Raw genomic sequence first — 25,111 nt, forward strand, 5'->3', positions numbered from 1 at the left:
TTGTTTAATCAAGGAAATGTGCCTTCGATTTAAATTCGACGCAGTCGATGATTGAATAGAAACATGATAATTACCGTGGAGAATTTGAGTAGAACATATAATGGTGCATTTGGATAATTGGACTCGAGCTAATTCGATGTATTTGGAATTTTGGATAGGTGGATTTGAGCTATTTTGATTTCAAACTCATTGTATTCGGATTTGTCACTGACCCTTGAGTCAGTGCATCGCTTCTCCTAAATATGGGAGAGGCCACGGTTCTAAACCCACAATTCCCCTCTCCCATGGTCAAAAATAATAAATAAATTAAGGATTTGAAATCATTTATGTTTGCCAAAAAAATTATTAATTATTAATTACGTTAAAAATCTATGTACACGAAATATTGCGCAGGTTGCAAGTAATAATGATGTACGTTCGAGAGAGGGCTTAAGACTTGTGCGGGAAAAAACGTTCTCTCTGAATATAATCTTTCCTAATTTGATTCAAAATTTTAGATAACATATAGAAACATCTTATTTTAATGATTTTATGAGTTTTGATAAGAAAGAACATAAGATCATAGGAACTATAGGTGGATTACAAATTTACAACTATAATAACTTTTATTAAATGAAAAAATTTTAAAAATACCAAAACTAATTACTCTAAATGGTTAATACTTGATAATAAATATACGACTATGTCTGGTAGAAAAAAAATGCAACCGAAAATAACAGAATCTCGATTTTGAGGAAGAGAATTGTTACAATTGAGTATCGAACTCGTCCAAAATTTGAGACTTTAATGTCAGATATCATATATCTCCAATTATATTCCCACAAAGACATGCATATGCATTTTCCATCAAAGAGATACAAGTTTAAGCATAAGGTATCACTCAGTTCACTAAATTTGAAACAATGGTGATCATACATGCATTTACGCATGAATTGGAGTACATCATCTGGATAATGAATTTCCAGTTTTCTACAGAGCCCACCAATTCTCGATGTTGTCCACAGATAATCAAATATCATTGCTAATCAGACCAAGTCTAGTACATGAATTATCCAATGATATACAACAGGCTATGCAATAAACCTGTCGGAAAAAAAGATTCCTATTATTTTTCGATTCTAGATAGTGTCCTGCTGACACTTTACGAGGTCAACGGACGAATCACGTTCCATGAGGCTGCTAGGTGTAACTTCACCAATGCTTGTAGAAAGCATGTTATAGCGGCTTTATTTTACAGAATCAGCGGCTCCCTTCGTTAACAACCATCTGCTACCTCTTACGAGTTCTTCCTTAACCATGAAAAGAACAGCAGCTGCTAGAACGCTCTGTACGATTTTCGTGCCCATACCCTTGTAAAAACCATAAAAACCTTCATAATGGATCATCTTCAGAATCGCATCCAAGGTACCTGCAAGGTGGTAAAAGCAGCTTCCAGATCTATATAACTAAGCTAATAATTTGTTCTAATTCAAGCTTAGATATATTTAATTGAAAGCAAAAAACAGGATCTTTGATATTTCACGTTCTTTACAGCTAGATGTAAAAGTAAGAAGCTAAATAACTTATCAAACTGCCATATTGGAATTTTTAAGCCCGAGCAACGGTCCAAGAGTGAATAATACCAAATTGCATCTCTTTAAGTTACACCCAAAGTGTGGCAATGATCATCTCACAAAATTGTGATCAGTTGTGTTATCGGTTTGTTAGTTTATTCGATTATGATGTGTATAGAACTATAAGTAAGACATCACATGGAATTAAGTGGTTCAATCCCTCAGGCTACTACATAAAATAAACTGCCAGCAATTACCCCCCAAATTTTGAGTATAACCATCACTACTTCAAACAGATTAAAAATTACAAGTGGATAAGGCGGAATATTAGAATAGCAAGGGAATGAAGACTTGAGACCATTTTGCCTTTGTTCTAGGAGCAAGATACCTAGTGGACAGCAATTAGCACTTTCAACAATTCTTAATTGTAGGCCAACTATGACTTCTCCCAGATTAAAAATTACATGAAGATAAACATGATAGAAAAAATAGAGCAAACTCACTGACACATCATAACTACATTAGAATTCTAAGAAATCATTATGACATCCATTGATGATGGTTCACAGCACGTATATCAAAACATTCTAAGTACTTGACTCATTTTACTTTATTCTAATGCACTTCCAAGTAGGTACAAATCCATAGTTTATCATAGATGGGTCAGCAGTAAATACAAGGTGCCTATGAGAAATGCAAAGTAAAGCCACTCATACAAACAAACCTCTGTATTGACGCCTTTTATCTCCACTGGTTGATTGTTTTGCTTGAAGTCTTGACTGCAGTAAAGCAATTTTACATTCCATCATAAAAGTATAGAAAACATCTAACTTATAAAAAAGTTTAAACTTAAACCACATGAGTAACTTTTTTCATCGGACATTGATTATTCATGTCATATTTCTATGATGTGCAGTCAGCTCAGAAACACAACAAATAGTCACAATTAGAGAAATATTTGATAAACAGTCCATCTCAAGAAAGGACCTCGGCAGATAACTAAGAATGAGATAAGATAATCAACGGAAATACCTTAACAACCAGAAGAGGATATGTTACAACCGTAGCTCCAAGTTTTGCTAAAGCTCCAAGCAAAAATACCTACCCGGACACGATAATGTTAGTAGGAAAATGGCAGGACAACGTAACTGTAACATTATGGAATACCATGTTATCAGAAAAAATTCAGAAGCTGTCCAAAAAACTACCTCCAAAGCAGTTACTTCACTGTTATTCTTTCGTCGCTTCTTCAGCCTCTTCAATAAGGTCTCATACAGCATAAATTGTATAGAAGGATTGCTCACCTGTGAGAAACAAAAGCAGTTTATCAATATTAACCTCACCAGCACTATGTTAAGTTACATTGCACGTACCATAATCAATGTGGGAAAAACACCTTTCCAAAATCCCAAAACTCCAGCCTCACCATAGAGTTCTTGAATCTGTAAATTAAAAAACCAATTAAAAAAAGAACATAAGAGTCATGAGTAGAGAAATGCAAGTGATGGGATTCAGAGTATAGTTCAACTAACTTCAAACACTAATGCAATCCATACCAAACATGTCTTTATCCGCTGATCTAAAATTTTTGGCCTACTATATCTTGAACCAGTTTTATATTTGAAAGAGAATACATATTTCTAGAGACCAAGAAGCAGTATAGTAAGATGGAACACCATTGTCAAGTAGGATAAAAAGGTATGGCTAGGGATGATTAGTCTTGGTTAACATAAAAAGTTGGCTCCTTGGGTAAAATGCTATATTCAACTCTACTTGCACTTCTAGCGTTACCGCAAATAACCTGCAGCTTTACTCATACCGCGTGCCTAGTTCCGAAAGAAGGAAGTTCTACTGCATCAAGAGTCAGTTCCTCAGAAGAGAAAGATTCCCTCTGATTTGGTTGATTTTTCTTCATATGAGTCTGCAAGATATACAACAAATAAATTAGGGCAGCGCATATTTTCTGGTAGCTTCTTTCATCATCTCGATATCTCGTTTTATTGTTTATATCTTTAAGATATATAATTCTCCTCTGGAGTCTGGAAGTTGCTTTGTGGTGCAAGTATCAAATATACAGAAGCCTATATTTTCAATTGAAATTCCTATAGGCCATCATGACCAAGATAAAACAATTCAAAATGTAAAAGGTGTACAAACAATATTTTTCAAATATTCATGACCAAAGTTTCTGAGGTTGCACCATCACCAGCTCCAGGATCCATTTGGAAGCACGATAGGATAAAATTAACAGAAACTAGATTATCGGAGCTGAGTATCGAACGACAGTTTTAATCGACTGTGCAGTGTGAAGAAGCTCATAAGCATATGTGTCATCAACAAAAAAGTAAAAGAAACAGAAGCACCCAACCAGCAGAATGCTGATGGAAGCTTCCAATCAGCGGCAGCTAGAGCCCAGACTGACTATATAGATATATACTTAGAACCATTTTAACCACCAGTTGTAGATAAAAATTATGAAGTAAAACATTATTCACCCAGATCTTTACCTGCATGCGGGTCACAACCACCCAAATAGGATTTGTAAGCAGCACATTTACACACCTGGAGTAAAGGACAAGGTGTGAATACCATTAATTGGGATATTCAAATAAGACCTAACTAGAGAATACACTAAAGAAGGAAAAACTGAAAGATGAGTTTCATCTAATTGCATTTATACATACAAAGAAGACAGTATCATCTATAGAACATTGTATATGGTAAAGAATTAAAGAACAAGATTTTCACATACAAGCATTTTTCCTACTATTGCTAATTTTTAAAAAAATGTTGTGTTAAATGTCCTTGCATGTCCAAGCAGCAAGAGAGATCAATATTTTTGTTACATAGTTGGTCCAGAAGCATGTCATATATTCAATTGATTCTTCCAAATGAACAACAGAGTGATGGCAAGGAACATAATGGATATATAAGTAAATATAATGCCCATCATTATAGATTAACACTACCTAGCATGCTCTTATACATTGACGAAAATAAAACCACTTTATCATAACTCACAAGAAGACACTTGACAAAATCTTTTGAATTGCAATTGTGCCATACTTGCCAGTGAATTCCTCATTGTTTGTAATATTACAATCAAGTTTTAAAAAAAATTTAATGATTGTTTATATATGTTGGAGCAATATATAATTCTCCAAAGAAATAAGATGTAAATTCTAAAACATGAAATATTAATGCATCTCACAATTCTGCCAAAGAAAATAGGTTCAAGTTTCTATTCATAAGGAAAAAAAACAAGTGATGTCTAACCCACCAAAAATTTATCTACATAGATTATATAACTGGATGGAAAAATTGAAGTAACTTGGTTCAAGGATGAACAAGCTTGGTTTTAAATGAGCTTGACCTTATCCCCACGCGGAAAATAGCTATAAGCCCCTCCACAAACACCGACTAACTGACGTTACAAAATAAGTTCAATTGGTACAAAATTTAAAGAAACGGTGTTCTAATGTGGAACAGAAAATTAAATTACAACTCCTGCCCCAAGAAAAAGTACAGAGGTAGTCATTATGAGGTCAATGACGTTGAGTAACTAAATGACTATAAAAACATGTAAAAATACAGTGCTTCATTAGGATCAAATGTATCAAAAGGATTCCTTGGAGAAGTGTTTACCCTGATAAAGCAGCCACCATAAGTGAGGAGAGAATTCCAACTGATCCATCACCAGCACCTTTGCTCTTCCGTTCGAGTGCAGTGGCTTCTGCCTTGTTCCTGAATATTTGATAGAAATAATAGTAAACACCCTGTACCATAAAAGGTGCAACTATATAAGAAATTAGACATTTGGACCGCTTAGGATGTATATAGCTTTAAGGAAATTTAGATAAGAGTCATAATAGGATAACAGAGTAATTAGATAATTAATGTTTCTTTGCATTTTGGGCAAATTTTCACTTTCAATTCTTAGTCACAGACTCAGTATGATCCAGGGCTTGGTGGAGTACTGTACTGGATTTCGAAATAAGGTTGTGGGTATGAATGCCACTATACGGTTTACACGAATCTTTTTCTTTACTACATAGTAGATCCACCATCCATGAATAATGTCGGATTTGAGTTTTCTTAAGTGGAACTGTGGAAGTTAACAATGTCAGTGTTAAAAAGAGAAGGTTGTCAAAACCAGTGAGTTTGTTGAAGAGAGAAAACATGGACGAGAATAGATATATGGATTCCAAATGGTTGCTGAATAACTATTAGCTAGAAAGCAAAGCTTATCACAGATAGATGCTACTTAGATAAAACCAAAATGAGAATGCAATTAAATAATAATTAATTTGAAGATGATCCAGTTACTGATAATTGTTAGTGTTAGTAGCTAGGGTTTGCTTTTAAATTCAACTTAAGTTCGAAAACGAAGACTGTTCCAAACAATAGGCGCAAAAGGAAAAATGAGCTAACATTTCACACGATTTATTATAACTGGGATGTGTTAACCAAAAAATTCCGGTGCTCTTGTGACTGGTTGCAGCCACCTGAATGTTGTCTGCTCATCCTTACATATTTGTGAGAGCTTCTAGTTGATAATAAGGAGTCACTGATTACTTTCTTCCTATTATCCAATAAAGACAAGATCCAGTAAATTTCAGTTGAATGTTATCTGCGAGCATCAGCGTGCCTAGTTTAGATATTGCTCTTTGACCTCTGAGCAATATATGGTCTCATCATGCGTTTAATAATATATAGTATAAATGTTCTCATCACGTGTGATATATGGCATGTCCAAAGACTTTATTTGAAGAATACTAATTTATTAAAAATTAGCATTACCGTGGGCCACATGCCTCCTACATTGCACACTACTCAAGAAATGCTTCTGTTGGTATAGCATATAATCCTCATCACCCCTCCATAACCTCTTTATACGAGTTTAGAATACTAGCCCATCTTTCTATTCTAAGTCATTAACAAGGAACATGACTTGTGACACCAAATAATAAGATGCAGATTATATGTAACATAGTCTTTATTGGCACACTTTTCAATATAGGTACCACGTGCTCCTTCTGCCATTAAAGAGCATGTATTGCACCTCAGATCACATCACCTTAAGCATCAAAATAAATCTCATTCCGGGTATAACTTATCCGAGCAAAAGACATTTCATCACGAAATTTCACTACAGTAAAAAGTTTGCCCCTTGGCGAAACTATGAGACATGTACCAACAATGGATCCAAATTCAAGTCTTTGAATTAAACTACTCGTGTGTAATACTGAAACTCTGACTAAAACTTAATTAAACTAGTTAGTTGAACAAACAACAAAGCCTCGCAATAAATAAAAATACAACCAAGGAAAGGTTCTTGTAAAAAACAAAAGAAAAGGAAAGCTCACCTGCGATGCAGCGGTGCCGACTAGCGACGGAGCCAGTCCTCCATACAGCCGATCCCACCCTTCGTGCTTAACAACCTAAAGTATAATCCACATCAAACTAAACGCATTACGCGCGAGAAAGGAAACAGGAAAAATATCACTATAATTGCAAATTTTTCAGCTAAAAAGGAAAAAAAAACACACACACTACACCTGATACATCTGCGCTACAGTCCCGACGCTATTTTTCTCCTTTTTCGGATCTCTCTCCGTTTGTTGCCGAGTATTTACCTAACACAATCACAGATCAACACACACTTGACTTACCGAAGCAAAAAAAAAAATCACCAACGATCAGAGAAAAAATATGGATCAAAGCAAATACGATCGGAAAATTAAGAAAATCACAGTCTGCAGAGGATAAGTAATGAGCTGAGCAATGATGCCACCGCCTGCGCCTGCGAGGCCGTTGATCAAAGCCTCCGACATGATCTCTCGCAAACTTCCGGTTAGTATCAGAATTTGGGGAAGAAAGAGAAATGACTCCAAATACTGAGTTGGCCGACGCACAATGCCGTGTGGAATATTAAGAATTTTAACGCCGTGATACCCATAATCTGTTTGACAACTAACGGCGTTAATCAGTGTTATCCATTATTCTTACAATAACCACGTTGACAATTATTTTAGTCGTTGGCCACGTGATTATATTTAGTTCTAATTAGCTACGAAGCTTCAGAGTAAATTCTAATATATTTTTCCAAATTAACTTTGTTTAATTTAGTTTTAAAATATCTTGTAATTCAAATATTGTTATTAGGGATAATTGCATACTCCACTCTTATAATTCCGAGATTGCTGAAAATTTTTTATGAAAAAATTAGAGAAATTGATTATTTTAACTCATTTCAAAATCATAATTTTAAAAATGTCATATTTTACTAAACATTTTACGTTAAGTCTTATATAATTGTAATATCCTATATTAATTTTTTTTATTTTAAATTATTTGCTCCAATTCTTTACTGTCTAGTTATTAGAAAAAAAAATAAATAAATAGGCAGATCCATGCCAATTGCCATGGACCTCATTCTACTTCTCCGCGATTGCTCTACATTTTGGTTCATTATTTCAAGTAAGTTACTTTACAATCTTTGTTCTCAATTTTATGCACTTTTAAACTTGCGTCATTCAATATTTGATAACTAATTTAAATCTAATCTTAAGAATATTTAACTCAACATAAGAGGTTCTATCGGAGATGTTTCAAGTCCACTACAACCCTGTGACATTCCATCAATTCACAATAATTAGATCATAGAACTCGGATTTATGTGATAACTTTGTATGGTTTCCAAGAACTCGGCAAAAAAATTATTTCAACAATCACCAAGAACACATAAATATACATATTTTATAAATACATACAATTAAAAAAAATTCAAACTTATTTCAACTTCAAAATATTCTTATTGAAGTCAATATATCGCGAATCTTCCACTCATTAATACATACAAATAAAAGAATTCACGCATATTTCAAAAAATTCACAGATATTTTATTTGCAATAAATCGCAAGTCATCCACTTATTTCAATTTAAAAATATTCTTAATTAAAAAAACTTAAAATTAAGGAAAAATCATGATAATAACCAATCAAATTTTTTTTAAAAAATTTAAAATCAAAATTAGAAAATTTTATTTGAGTCAATATATTCAACAATTTGACAGGACCAAAAATGTTTTGTCATATATCTATGTATATATATTATTATAAACAAAAAATTAATTATTATCTGTGTAAAAAAATTAGGTGGACAAAAAAAATGAAATTCATACATGTTTGAAGACTAGAATGGATGTGCTTCAAAGCTCCTAACCCATGGAATTGATGAGAGAAGAAAAAAGATTGAGAGAGAAATTGATGGTGAATAGGGTTTAAAGGATACCTTTGTAATTTGATATAATAAAAAGATTATTTAGATAAATTAACTTAATTGAAAGCCAAAATTGATTATAGTAATTTGGTGGATGTTATTTAAGAAAATCTCCCAAAAAATTATCTATCAACTCTTCGTGTTTTCAAATCTTGAGTACTAGTACTTTTGTCGGTATGTATTTCCAAGGTACATGTGCTCAAGATCGGCAAACACGAGAATTGATAGATTTTTTTTCCAGTTGTCATTTTTATTAAAAATATCAAAACGTGATGATTAGACTGATATATAAATTATATATCGATAAAAAAAATTTTATTATGATGACGTCTCCGGTTATTACTTTGGTAAATATTTAATTTTATAAATGTTAGAAGCCATTCTCAACAAAAAAACTCAAAAATAAAAAAAATAAAAAAAAAATCGGTTCCATCATCGGCAAATAGTAGAAGAGACACCATATATTCCTAATATTCCTTCCATGTAAAAATTAACCGCTGAGCGCCATACATATCCAGCATAGCATTTTCAACACAAACATTAACTTTGATGAAAAATCCAGATACTAGAACTTCCTTTGGATCATCCTCTGGTTACTGCGAAGGCTGTCAGCACCAAAGGCACTTGAGAATTCTATTTTATCGAAGCCAAGACCAGATCGCAAACATTTGAAACGACTGCGACTCTTCAAATCGACTATTATCTATAGCATATCCTACCATCAGTTATGAGATTACAAATTCTGGTTTGAACTGCTCCTTTAGCATCATGCAAATTTGTCACACTTGGCATACATGTCAAACATAGATGTACTTACATCAATATCAGAGTGTTTGATACAGAACTATGTTTCATCCAAAATCCAATAGCTTCCACCAACTCTGTTGCACAAGAACTGCACAAACTAGCTTTCTCCTCCTTAGGAAGTTTTTGTGAACCTTTGCAACTTTATAGCAGCATCACGCTTGGGAACGGTTCGATCCAAATCTGGAGAATTAAGGTTTTTTTGGAGAGCTAACTGATCTAAACAATGAGCCATATCCATTTCTCGCCACCTACGTTCAGATTCAACTTCAATGAATGTAACATTTTCCTCTTCAAACAATTTTCCAGGATCTCTTTTCGTAATTGTAATGAATTTGCTTTGAACGTGTTTTTTTTATCTATTCTGATGCACTTGGGTTTTGTTATTAATCTCCATTCCATGTTTAGTTGTAGAACTACTGAATTAGCCGTTGTTTCACCTTGTACCTTTGTTAGAGTTCTATGTTCTAATTTTCCAGATCAGCTCATGCACCTGCACATTCACCACATTTCCATATTCTATTTCTTTTTTGAGACTGATTTATCGAAATCTTGCCATTCCATTTTATTTTCTTTGCTTATTTTTTTTCCCAGTAATGCGTTACTCTCACACAGATTATGAAACAAATTATTTTTTTCCTGGAAAAATGAATCGTTTCAGTCTGGAAGGTATACAGAAGCTGTGGAACATCACACTGTTGCAATATCGAAAGTGTTGATATTATGGCTAGGCTCTCTTGCTGGCATGTTTACTTACATCAACTTTTCAGGCAATATCTAGGAGTGCCACTTTACATGAGACAACAATCACAGACTACAAGCAGGCAACTTACGATCTGCTGAAACTGATCTCTTCTTGAAAGTCGATCACAAGAGAAGATTCGGGATTCTCAAAATAGATGAGGTGGAAACAACGGAAAGGATTTAAGAAAATCTCGTCGACAAATGTTCCTCTGAATTTTTTCCTCGTTTTGTAAGTCCATTAAACATGTTACTATTCCATCATCCTTACTGAGAATGTTGCCAATACATCTAAATTCTGAACCGCAGGGGAATTACAGGAAGGCAGCTCTCAGACATCATCGTCTTCGCTTTCTGCCTCTTTTTCAGTCCGTCTCTGGACAGTGAGACAGCACCCGGCCAAGGAAAAAGGGAAAGTTGAAGGCATGAAACTTAGCAAGCGACTAGGCTTTATTATTATACTCTTGGTATATGGTACGTAGAATGTAAGTCGTACTCGATGAAATCGTCATCTTCAATTGCCTTGTTTTTTCCACCACTTAACTCCAGAACCGTGGGCAACACGGCGAAGTGCATCTCCCAAGTCATTTGAGTCAATCCTGTCACTCGTTTCTGTTGGGTTAAACGTGTATGAATGAGAGTAGTACTGAGATGGGTGATCACCTGAGAAGTTCTCATACGTCAAGCTGCTGACGTTGCGCAACTTGATATGGTTGGCTAAGTGGACCGTAAATGAGTGACACCATATCTTAATTGGTAATATTGTCTCTGTTGAGTACATGGCCGACGATAGGGAAAGAGTAACACTGATATGTAAGACATATGAGACAGTACCAGCAGATAGACACGTGCTTCTCCGGAATCATGAGCCTAATAGCCCGACCCATTAGCACCCAAGTAGGTGCACTCTGCGCTGTCACAAGTATAAGGAAATAATTAAATAAAGTTGTACTTTGGTTAACAGCTATATCTTTTGGTCTAATGATAAGCGTTTGATCCTAACACTGTCCCTATCAAATCTCTCAAAAATAGCCTAAACGAAATGAGGAACCAATCAGAATAACACATTTTGAACGACTTCAAGCAAAGTATTCAAATTGCAGAGATATGAAGGAGTTGAGACAAACCCTCCAGCTCTGAAGACTGTAAAAGATTTGTGTAAATTCCTTTGGACCTGTTTCAAGATAGGATATTAAACCAATGACCAACAAATTTTAGATTTATCAAAGAATTGATATTAAAGCACTCGAGACCGTAAATATGTAGATTTGAAGCTGCAAAGATTTGAACAATTTTAATGTGTAAAAGACTCAAAAGTATTAAAAGCACTCCAATCTTTTAAAGATATTGACAACTTTTGATGCACTTGCAATCATAGAAACCATAATCTCATAGAATCCCACAAAAAAAAAAAAACACCATTGCCAGTACAGGTTCAGGGCTTATCCACTGTCAAAGCAAAATTCCATTTTATCTTCAACTCTAAGAGACAATTATTTTAGAGATTCCCTTAACATAGAAATAAACATGCATCAGGGCATTAAAACCAAATCAGCAATTTAATTTCCTCCCAAAGTAATTGCGGTCAGCTAAAAACTATTAACTCCAATCAATTTCATGAAACCCACCAACGTCGGATCCACATGAAAAGGTCACTGGAGTACAGGTGTCACGCCCCGAGACCAGGGTTAGTCGACACCGGCGTTGTTTTACAACCACACAATTGAAAACAACAAGCCTCGTAGTACAGTATAAACCAAAAACCAGTCTATTTCATCATTAACTCAAAATAATCTTGTCTTACAGCGATAAATTGCAAAACGAAATAAAATGTGCTGAAGCATTGTACAACTTGAATCAAAACTTAGGAAGAACTTAAGCGAGAAATCTTCATATCTCGAAACTTCATCACCAACCCCGAAGCATGTCTTATTCATTGTCGTCTACTTGATCTTCGTTCTTATCTGGAGAGAGATGTAAGGGGTGAGTGTTTTGGGAAACACTCAGCAAGTGGGGGCCGATCGATTACCACAAGTACATATAAATATAATTTAAAACCCATATTGCAAACTGATTTTCAAAACGTAGTATATCATATCAGGTCAGAATCAGAATCGAAATGTGAAACAGAGATTATCAGACATTCAGAACAGAACGAATCAGAACAAACGAAAACACTGTTATTCATCTCGTTATCCATGGTCAAATTGTCCCCAATATGTTAGTCCTCTAAGGGGTGAGGCCAAAACACAGTTTTATACCCANTCATGAAATACTTATACAAAGTTTAAATTACAAAGAAATACATAGCAAAAGCCCACTTACTGATTTCGTTTGGATTAAAACGCTAGGAGGATGTGCCAAAAGAACTTCGTTCGAACAAGGTTGCGGAGAGCTTCGTCTTGTTCCGGTAGAGCATCGTCTAGACTGCTGCAAATGCTAAATTTTGAATTCTTCAAGTTATGGGGAGGGAGTTTGCTTCTTATATAGGCTTGAATAACAAACTATAAAGGTAAGCCCGTATCACTCCAAGAATGTCGTTGATTGCTTAATCAAAGTGATGATTGCACTTTTCTCTCCCGAATGAACGTGGCCTCTTCTTGATTCAAGATACACATCCGAGATTCATGAGTGATTTTGGTTTTCTTTAAGTGCAAATGGAGAGTGATTTTGGCTGCATGAATCTCTTCCAAGATTGGTGTACTTCCATATTGCACATGGTGATAAATGGTCAATAATGAAGGGACAATGATTATTCAAATTTTCAAGATTATGATTGTATGTAACAAAAAAATGTTGTGCCAAAATTAGCTAAAATTTCCTATGACATATATAGATTTTTTTTTTCGTTGCAAGATTTCGGGTCTTCACAACAGGGAGCTCTATTGTTGGTTAATGACAAGAAACTGACCCGCCCATGTTAGGCAATAAAATTTTTTAGAGGATTTCCTCCGCAACCAAGGTTCTCCATTTCCTGTTTCGACGGTGGGTGACCACTGCAAGGATAAAATATCAAGAAATATGCCAGATGTTGGGGAATTACACCCTCGAAGCGATGCCAACCACGATGATAATACCCAATAATTGCGGAATAAACTAATCAACAAGAACACAAAGATTTACGTGGTTCACCCAATATAGGCTACGTCCACGGAGCACTGCAACTTTTATAACTGGAAGAAATATTACAACAAGTGTATACACCAATACACTCAATATTTCTCACACTCCCAACCCGAGTATACCGAGAAAATAATTGCTCTAACTCACACAAAAGAATTCCCGCACTCAAGAAAAAAATACACTCTTTTTTTCTATGCACCCTCTATTTATCAAAGCTAAAAAGCTTTTGATTTTGGGATACTAAAAGCAAACAAGGAAGCTTAATTTATAACAAATTTCTTGAATCAACTTTTTGGAATTCCCGATGTGGGATACCAATTTTCTCACCTAACAATTCTCCCACTTGAAGACTTGCTTTCAATCACGTCTTCACATCATCATTGCAGCAGCTCATATATCCTCATTTATTCTTGCAGTCCAACTGAAGTTGAACACAACTTCAGTTTGTCAATGGTTACCGTCTTCGTGAGCATATCGGCAGGATTTTTACTTCCAAGAATCTTCTCCAGCATCAAGGCTCCATCTTCCAGCACTGATCTGATGAAATGGTACCTAACCTGTATATGCTTTGTCCTAGCATGATAAACAGGATTTTTTCCTAAATGAATAGCACTCTGACTGTCGCAGTATAATGTGCTATCTTCAAGCTTCTGACCCAATTCCTCCAGAAAGGATTTCAACCATATCATCTCCTTGCTAGCTTCTGTAACTGCAACATACTCAGCCTCAGTAGTCGAAAGCGCAACAATCTTTTGCAGCTTAGACACCCAGCTTACAACTGTACCACCTAATGTGAACACATATCCAGTAGTACTTTTCTTGCCATCCAGGTCACCACCCATATCGGCATCGAAAAAACCCTGTAAGCCAAATTTTGATCTTCTGTAGCATAAAGAACAACTAGCAGTACCTTTCACATACCTGAGAATCCACTTAACGGCTTCCCAGTGTTGCTTTCCTGGATTACTTATAAACCTGCTCACAACTCCCACTGCATGTGCTATGTCTGGTCTTGTGCACACCATTGCATACATGAGGCTTCCGACAGCAGAAGCATAAGGAACCTTATTCATATAAGCTTGCTCATGCTCCGTCGATGGTGATTGTGCTTTGGTTAGTTTGAAATGACTAGCCAAAGGAGTACTCACAGATTTAGCTTCATCCATATTAAATCTGCTAACCACCTTTTTCACGTACTCTTCTTGAGATAACTTCAAGAATCCATTCACCCGGTCTCTGAAGATCCTCATTCCAAGGATTTGCTTTGCAGCACCCAAATCCTTCATGGCAAATTCCTTTGATAAATCTTTCTTGAGTTTATCAATTTCTTCCAGACAAGCTCCAGCTATCAGCATATCATCTACATATAGCAGTAGTATGATATAAGAACCGTCAAACTTTTTCACATAACAGCAGTGATCAGCTTGACACCTTAGGAATCCATTTTCACTCATGAATCCATCAAACTTCTTGTACCACTGTCTTGGAGCTTGTTTGAGACCGTACAAGCTCTTCTGAAGTTTGCACACCATTCTCTCTTTTCCCCGTACTTCAAAGCCCTGTGGCTGCTTCATATAAATTTCTTCATCTAGGTCACCGTGAAGAAACGCAGTCTTTACATCCAACTGCTCCAAATGTAAGTCTTCCTTCGCCACTAGTCCAAGTACAGTCCTGATAGTGGTTAATTTAACCACCGGAGAGAAAATCTCGGTGTAATCAATTCCTTCCCGTTGTTGGAAGCCTTTTACAACAAGTCTTGCCTTGTACCGCTTGCTACCATCATGCTCTTCTTTTAACCGGTACACCCACTTGTTATGTAACGCCTTTTTGCCTTGCGGAAGTTCTGTCAACTCCCACGTCTGATTGGATGACAGTGAATCCATCTCATCTTCCATGGCCAACTCCCACTTGGTTGAATCATTATTTTGCATTGCCTCTTCATAAGTCTCAGGTTCACCTTTGTCTGTCAGCAAAATATAGTGAAGTGCAGGGGAGTATCTCTCAGGTGGTCTAATGGTTCTCAAAGATCTCCTGAGTTCAATCACCGGAGTTTGTGGGTCATCATCTTGTGCAGTTTCTTCTTCATCTTCCTGGTTACTGGTTTTCGATTCATTCACAGGAATGTTTGTCAATGGCACTTCATCAGTCTTCTTGACTTCAGGACATTCATTTCCAGCTCCAATGTCTGACTTGTCCTTGTACAGAAGTTTCTCATTAAAGCTTACATCTCTGCTCCGAATGATTTTCCGATTTTGTTCATCCCAGAAACGATAACCAAACTCATTATCTCCATAACCAATAAAGAAGCACTTCTTTGATTTTGGATCAAGTTTTGTTCTGCTTGCTGAATCAATATGAACATAGGATAGACATCCAAACACTTTCAAGAAAGAAAGGTTTACTTCTTTGCCGCTCCAAACCTCTTCGGGTATTTTGTAGTCCTATGGTACCGACGGTCCTCTGTTGATCAGATATGCTGCAGTGTTAACAGCATCAGCCCAGAATGATTTTGGCAATCCAGAATGCAATCTTATGCTCCTTGCGCGTTCATTCAAGGTCTTGTTCATCCTTTCAGCTACACCATTCTGTTGAGGTGTACCAGGAATGGTTTTCTCCATCTTGATCCCGTTCTGTGCACAATATTTCTTGAACTCATCATCTTCATATTCTCCACCATTGTCATACCGTAAGCACTTCACCTTCAAGTTTGTCACATTTTCCACCATGGCTTTCCACCTTTTAAAGGTCTCGTAAACATCAGATTTATTTTTCAGAAAATAAACCCAAACTTTTCTACTCGAATCGTCAATGAATGTGACATAGTATCTCGAGCCTCCAAGGGATGTCACAGGAGATGGTCCCCATACATCAGTATGAACCAGCTCCAACTTTGCTGCTTTCGGCTCTCTACCGCCTTTTGAAAAGCTCACATTCTTCTGCTCTCCAAAGATACAGCTTTCACATAGTTGGTGTTCAACAGTCTTTAATTCTGGTAGCTTTCCTTTTGACACCAACATCTTCATTCCCTTCTCACTCATATGTCCAAGTCTATAATGCCATAGACTTGAATTGGCTCCAGCATTCACAGCTGCTAATGTGTCTCTGCAACTGGAAGTCATATACAGTGTTCCAGTTTTCTTTCCTCGAGCAACAATCATGGCTCCTTTGTTCACTTTCCAGGAACCATCACCTAAGGTCACATTGTGGCCTTCATCATCGAGCTGTCCCACCGAGATCAGATTGCGTGTCAATTTTGGTACATGCCTGACTTTGTTGATTTTCCAGACAGATCCATTCGACATCTTTATTCGTACATCACCCATACCAACAATTTCCAAGGGGTTTCCATCAGCCAGGAAAACTTTTCCGTAATCGCCAGCGATGTAATTATCAAATACATCACGATCACCAGTGGTATGAAACGAAGCTCCCGAGTCCATAACCCAAGAATCAACAGGGCTTTCCATGGATAATAGCAGAGCATCATGTACTTCATCAGTGACAGCATTGGCATTATTCTTCGTTGATCTGCAGTTCTTTTTCAGGTGACCAGTCTCACCACAGCTCCAGCACTTCGTATTCTTTTCAAAGATGTTTTTGTTTTTTCCATTTCTTGACTTGGATCTACCGCGGCATCGGTTGGAACTCCTTTCACCACTCCTGCCTCTTCCTCTGTTATCAAGATTTAGAGCAGATCTCGATGATGTTGCTTCACCCGAGTCTTTCCTGTGAACTTCTTCAGCAAGGATTTGATCTCTAACATCATTGAGTTGTAGTTTTCCTTTTCCAACAGAGTTGCTAACCGCTGTCCGCATCGGTTCCCAAGTTTCTGGTAAAGACGCCAGAAGAATAAGTGCACGAATCTCATCATCAAATTTGATGTCCACCGATGTCAGCTGGGAGACAATCGTGTTGAATTCATTTATGTGTTTTGCCACCGAAGCACCTTCTCCCATCTTCAAGTTGAATAACTTCTTCATGAGATGTACTTTGTTGTTTGCTGATGGCTTCTCGTACATGTCTGACAGAATGGTCATCATCTCCTCCGTGGTTTTGGCCTCCGCCACGTTATGCGCCACGTTCTTTGTTAGGGTCAATCGTATGACACCTAAAACCTGTCGGTCAAGGAGCTCCCAATCATCATCCTCCATCTTTTCCGGTTTCTTTCCTGATAGAGGTTGATGGAGCTTCTTACTGTACAGATAATCTCTTATCTGTAACCGCCAGAACGAAAAATCTGTTCCATCGAACTTGTTGATTCCTGGTCCCGATCCATCATCTCCGGCCATCACTTCTCTAGCCTTAGCAAAAAATCTAAAAAATCTTTTCTGATGTGGAAGATCAGACAAAGCTGCAACCACAAAGCATACTCAGAATTCTTAAGAATTTTCACAACAAGGCTCTGATACCAGTTGTTGGGGAATTACACCCCCGAAGCGATGCCAACCACGATGATAATACCCAATAATTTCGGAATAAACTAATCAACAAGAACACAAAGATTTACGTGGTTCACCCAATATAGGCTACGTCCACGGAGCACTGCAACTTTTATAACTGGAAGAAATATTACAACAAGTGTATACACCAATACACTCAATATTTCTCACACTCCCAATCCGAGTATACCGAGAAAATAATTTCTCTAACTCACACAAGAGAATTCCCGCACTCAAGAAAAAAATACACTCTTTTTTTCTATGCACTCTCTATTTATCAAAGCTAAAAAACTTTTGATTTTGGGATACTACAAGCAAACAAGGAAGGCTCAATTTATAACAAATTTCTTGAATCAACTTTTTGGAATTCCCGATGTGGGATACCAATTTTCTCACCTAACACCAGATTCATACAAAAAAAATTTAACCTGGCACTAAATAAAGGTGTAGTCCACTCACAAGAATCGTATAATTTAACATCCAGTTATCCGTTTTCCTTTGTCAAATCAAATTATTCGTGATGAAAATACTGCTATATAGATTGCATTTGTCCGATAAATATAGGTTGTCTACTCACGGAACCCCCGCCAAAATTATTTTATAAATATTGGTGTTAAACTTGTATCAAAATCATATAATCCTCTTAAAAAAAACCCATATTGTCCTGCCTGTAAGACCATGCATTTATTTCCGAGTTTAATCCCATTTTCTTAACAAACACAAGCTTTTTCACATCAGAATACTGCTCGAGTTAATTTGCATTGTTCTCAATTTTGATCCTCCATAACCCGAATTCGAGAATTTCTCCATATCGTATTCCCATCGAACCAATCACGTAGTTGCCAAGATTCATAAAATTCCTTAAGACATAATTGATATATCAATCAAAACATGTATATAAATATATTAATATCAGCTGGGATTTTTCATGTGTTCGTTGACTATTGTGAAGTGATGTCCCACTATTATGAACACCATCTTCATGCATGAATCTAGAAAGAAGGAGATATGAAATGTTTCTAGCAGATTAACTCTTGCCTTACTATTTGTTCAGAATGATTTGACACAGAATTTTTCCAAGGTGATGAATCCACAATTTTATTCGAGTTGGTCTATTGACTATTTGAAACTCGTGTCTATCATACATTAAAAGACAGTGGAGAAATGGCAAACTAATTCTGTAAATTGACATGTGTGTGATTTTTCCATCATTTGATCAGTCAATTTTGATCTCAATCTNTTTTTTTTTTTTTTTTTTTTTGCAACTTTTTTTGTCCTCCGGATTGTGGCATCACAATCAGACCAAGTTATAGGACAAATTTGACTACCTTTATGGTTTAGGGGAAATTAAGTCTATAACACCACTGTCTTTTGTTTGCACAAAATAGGACTCCCCGTGTATTGTTTTCAAACTTGCCCTTTATGTTCATTATGTGGAAATTGTAGAATATTGATATATTATTTTTTTTAAAATAGAATATTGATAATTGAGCATGCTGTTTATATATCTGTGTGCGCGCGCGCTTCTGTTGTGGTGATAATATACTAGTAGCCTGTTAAGTTTACTTGAGATGTTACATGCAACTTGGAATTATTACAGGAGGGTTGAGTGAAATTAATCCAATCTTATATGTTGTGTTTGGATTGGTGCTATTCGAAAATTAATGGATTTTCGATAATAATTTTTTTATTTACAATGAAAATAGATCAAATCTTAAATTTATACTTTATTTATTTACACGTTAGTGATACAAAGTAGGATGAATTTTAAATGAGCTCATGAAATAAATCCTAATTAACATGAAATACTATATAAACATGTAATGAGTGAATTTGAAGTTCATGATCTTGTTTTCTAAACAACAAAAATACATTTAAATATATATCAAATCCATGAATTTGAAATCCGACAATCCAAACACAATCATAGTGAATTTCCTTATGAATTATGGAGAGATGTTTGCTTTGGTTATGTTTGGATTGATAAATTTGACATTAGGGTATAGTTTGGTACATGGGACAAGAGAGGGATTGATAAATAATATTCATTATCCCACGTTTGGTATCTTTTTAGAAAGCCCCGTGATAAATGGTTTTATACAAAGATAATGTATCCCTTTTATGACATGTGATAATTTTAATTTAATGATAAAAACACCAAAAATGACTTAATTGACCTCGATATATAAAAATATTAAACCCTATCGTTCTCTCATTTTACCGCCCCATCAAATAAATATTTTTATTTATTTTTATATATTATATAATATGATAATTATATAAATGATTTTTATAAATCTCAATAAAATTATTAGTATCACTCGATTAACCTTAAAAATTGATATTTGACTTGACTCACAAAATCAAGGGCTCAATTATCATATTATATAATATATAAAATTAGGTAAAAATAGATAAATCATACAAGCACTGTCGGCGCATGAACAGATAAGAAATATGAACTCAAGCAACAACTTTGAAATTATAAAATTTATTATGATAATGTTAATTTTGTCATTACAATCTAATATATAAATTTAATCACTCTTATTAAAATCATACCAAACATTAAATATAATATCATACATCTTATATATCCTTAACTTATCCTTATATTATATATCACACGTTTATCCTATCATGTGTACCAAACTATGCCTAAATACGTTAAATTTAAGATTTCAAATTTATTTGTTTGTTTGAATTTACAAAATTCAAGTAAGTTTTAAATTTTAAATAGTCAAGAATTTTTTTAAAAAAAAAATCAATAGTATAACTTGTGACGTATTTCAAATACATCGATCCAAAATTAGGATCATTTGAATTACATTCTTTAAATCTATTTTTCCAAATTAAATCATATCATTCCGTCCAAATACAACCTTGAAGTCGAAAACGACAACTTATGAACTACTTTCTAATAAAAATTATTCAGTTTAATTACATGACATTAAACTGCTAGATACAGGCCACCTTTCATGTTGAAGAAGGGAATTAATTCTTCATAGCTTTAAAATAATTAAAATTCTAGCTTGATAGACCAACACATGTATAATAATTCTTGACAAATTTGTGACTGAATGCATTCACTTATTAAATACCAGTTTATTCCTCACCGCATGCTAGAATTACATATTTTAATGCCTATTGCGTCAAATTTGGTGCAGAGGTGGAAAATAACGCAGCCTCCATTGGAATAGATCATTTTGGTGCAAAGGTTGAAGATGACCTAAAGATAGCGTCTAATCAACTTGACTAGGGTTCTTTTAGTCCGAAACTTTGATCGCAGCCGGAGAGAGTGTGTCTCATCGGACGGACGTCGAAAATATATATAAGAATCTTTGTACATGGATGTTTGATTTGTATGTTCAAATTCCTAAAAAAAGATATATGGTTATATGCATGAATGGTGTTATACATATATATCTATACACACACACACACCAATTAGCAGGTAGTGACATTGTCAAAATATTTGACGTGTGTGGTCGTCCGCAATTATCAGATTCTTGATAATTTGAATATTATGTCACACAATTGTATAGATACTATGAATGTGCCATTTTATATACAATAGAAGTTGTCAAGTTGTGTAGTTTATTTTTTAGGCTATTAGGAGCTACGAGAGAATCGTCAAAGTTTTTGCCCTAGTGTTCCATAATATTTAATTTGTCGATTGTGGGATTTCCTTGAAAAAGGGTTTGGAAAACAAATGGAGGTACAAATTACTTTATTAATTTAATTGGTTTGTAATAATATAACTTAAATGATTCTTTATATACAAGGGATATGTGAAATTAACTGTTTGAATTTAATTATATATATATATATATGAGTATTATTTTTTCAATTTTTTCCAAGAAAATTAAACTAGTAAATCGAGTCCAAATGCATCAGCTTCTTTTTCTAAAATCACTTAATTATAGTCATTTTAAAGGGTTTTATTTTTTTTAAAAAAAAATCATATTGAAGGGTTTTCAACACAGACAAATTGTTTTTTTTTTTAATACGAGAATCAACAATATATGTGAGTTACTCGGAAACTCTAGGGATGATATAAAAAAAAATGGGTTTGACACGAGTTTGGCCAAACCCGAGACCCTCCCGTCACCCACTATATAATTTTTAATTTTTTAAAAATTATGATTTTTTAATTAGTCACTACATAATAAAAAAATATTTAAAATTTAATAAATTATCAAAGTCACTTTCCAATTTTATAGCAATAATATTTAGGGAAAAAATATTATTATAAATTAAAATCTATTAATTTATATCATACTCGTAAAGAAAAAAATTTGATAATTTTATATTTCCATATAAACCTATTATAACAAAATACAGTTGTTTCAATCCTAAAATATTATGAACTAAGATTAGAGATTATAATATTTGTTATTCAATATAATAAATATATATATAAATTTTAACAATCTGGGCTGGATTTACTACAAAATGAAAACATCTAAAAAATTAGATTGAAAATAGTGAAAAAATGTAATTTTGGTCTTGTACGTTGGCCTTAATTAGTACAATTTTTGTCCTTTAAGTAATCATAATTCAATTTTAGTCTGTTAATTTTTGTTAATGTTTTGCAATTTTAGTTCATTTTTTAGAAAATGGTGATGTAGTTGATGTCATGTCAGCACTCCATAAAAAGAAGACTAAAATTACAAATTGCAAGAAATTGAAAGATACGAGACTAAGCTCGGTTTTAACAATCGATATTATCTTACAAAATCGTGAGGAGCTAAATATATAAAATTATTATAGCAATTTTCGCTGAAAATAATTAGTACCTGTATTTAGGGTTTACTACTTTGTTCTAACGCATTTTGCGTCCGAGTGGGTCTCATGTGAGATCGTCTCGCGGATCCTAATCTATGAGATGGGTCAACTCTATNAAAAAAAAAAAAAAAAAAAAAAAAAAAAAAAAAAAAAGCGTAATGAATACTTAGAAAATGACGTGTATTTCCACTACTTTGTGAATTCTTATCCAAAAATATGTGTACCCATTTTATTTATATAATAAAATTAGCATTTCAAAATTATTTTTCATCACTATTTAAAATAATAGAGTTTAATACGGTATCTTATTCTAAGTAATACAACCTATTTCCAAATTTAAAATGTTATGAGTGCAATAATTGTTTTTACTTGGTAGACCAATCGAAACATGGTGTTTGAAATATATAGTTGAAAAATAAGAGTTACGCCATTATCACAAAATATAAATTTTGATAAAACTATAAGCAATCGATCTTACAATTGGTATCAAAGTAAAGATCACGTGTTCAATTCTCAATGATCGCAATGAGTACGATTATTGTGATAGACCTTTGGGGTGTAATAATTTCATTTGTTTAGTAGAACAATTGAAACAATGTGTTTGAGCTATTGTATATTTGGAAATATTAAAGTTGTATCATTATTACAAGTTATAGTTTTTGATAAAGCGATAAACGCTAGATCTTAAAAAAACACATATTATTAAAAGGAAAAATAGCTAAATTTATTATCTATGTTTTTTTTTTGGGTTTGGCCCTCTAACATGTTGATTCACACATAATGCAACTAAAATCTTGAAAATAAGAACAAATTACACATATCATTTCATTTCCAAAAGATATTATCAGAAACATTTCTTAAAAATAATTTCTCTAAACATAAGTATTTATAATAAATCATAATTAAAGACATACATGATAATTTTAACATTAAAAAAGCAAATGATCCTATAATCCAATCAATTAAATAATCTGACCATGTACTTATTGATTTGTAATAAATCACAAAATTAGGATTAATGTACATTCTAAATTTTAAATTAAAAATAAAAGTTGGCACACGTGGACAACCAGAAAAGACGGTTCTGCCGTTTTATCATAAATTATATTTTAATTAATCAACCGAGTTTTTAATAAGCTCGTCTTAAAAATAAGTTAATTAAGTAATTATTAAACTTTGACATCCTAAGTACCCATAATTTAGAAGTATTTAATAAATAAAGTTTGTATAAAATAAGCGCGACTTCAATTTTTTCTTGGGATTAGAGGAATGACAGCCGTCTTACAGAATGTAAAAAGTTGGCCACTGATGCTTTCAGAATTTTTTACCAACATTTTATTTTCATATTGGCAGAAAAATATCAAGATTCATAATGAAGATAAATAACACATTTGACTAATTATTTTTCTAAAGTATTGTTAAAAGTATTTTAATCTATCAAGATTTGTGTATGAGTTTTTAATTTATTTACAATTGCGATTTTGATCATATATAACAGTCTATTTGTTATTTTTGTCATGTATATTATTTAATTTCAATCTTAGTTCGCAATATTTTTTTTTGAAATCATTTTCTGATGTAGCGTTGGCATTCATGTGTACAGTATACTTTATATCTATATTTTAGATGAAAATTAACTAAAATTAAAAGATAAATAAATAAGACTCAAGTTTAACAATATAAATTATCAAATTTGTCTAAAAGAAAATATAAATTTTATTTTCTTATACTTATGGTAGTGCACAATGCACCTACTTGAGTGCTACTTAGTCGAGTTGTTAGGTCTATGAGTTCCAAGATATGTGTATTTATCTGCTGATATTGTCTCATATTTTTTAGAGATCAGTTTTATCATTTTCTTACTATGGACTATGTTCCTGAAAAGACAGTATTATCCGTTAAGATCGGACATCACTTTTTTACGGTTCACCTAGCCAACGAAATGAAGCGGCACAATGTCAACAGCTTGACACATGAAAACTTCCAAGAGACACTCTTCCAAGTACTACTCTCATTTATATACGCTTCACTTGACGACTATCTTGCAAACTTGCAATCAAATTTGGTTAAAATTATTGCAGTTTGATTTTCGAAATTGTATTTTAAAAAATTGATGTGAGAATTTTTTTTATTGTTATTATTTTTTAATGTGGTCATATAGGAATATGTTGGTCAGTTACGTGGTATCACATGTAATATTTTTAGATTTTAACAAGTATAGAGTATTGAGGTAGAATGTAAAATATAATTGGAAAAATTACATTTTTTGTTCTGTATGTTTGTTTTTTTCATAATTTTAATTATCGATGTTGTCAAATTTTAATCTTAATTTGTTAATTTTGTTTTTTTTTCTCCTTATAATTTCATTTAATTTAATTTTT

The 25,111-nt window shown here is 33.9% G+C and overlaps 1 protein-coding gene across 1 annotated transcript; it reads right to left on the bottom strand.

The window, feature by feature from the left end:
• Positions 1-861: 861 nt before the first annotated feature.
• On the bottom strand, positions 862-7,536 carry LOC140983057 (peroxisomal nicotinamide adenine dinucleotide carrier-like). The gene is made up of 11 exons (XM_073449948.1): positions 7,307-7,536; positions 7,112-7,189; positions 6,920-6,994; positions 5,199-5,329; positions 4,061-4,115; positions 3,373-3,474; positions 2,927-2,995; positions 2,762-2,857; positions 2,586-2,654; positions 2,278-2,332; positions 862-1,408 (listed from the first exon to the last, which is right to left on the bottom strand). Exons 1-11 carry the CDS (start codon positions 7,385-7,387, stop codon positions 1,227-1,229), a joined length of 993 nt encoding a protein of 330 aa, XP_073306049.1. The 5' UTR covers positions 7,388-7,536; the 3' UTR covers positions 862-1,226.
• Positions 7,537-25,111: the final 17,575 nt, after the last annotated feature.

Source organism: Primulina huaijiensis, chromosome 8, assembly GCF_012295235.1.
Source record: "Primulina huaijiensis isolate GDHJ02 chromosome 8, ASM1229523v2, whole genome shotgun sequence".
Lineage (NCBI taxonomy): Eukaryota > Viridiplantae > Streptophyta > Magnoliopsida > Lamiales > Gesneriaceae > Primulina > Primulina huaijiensis.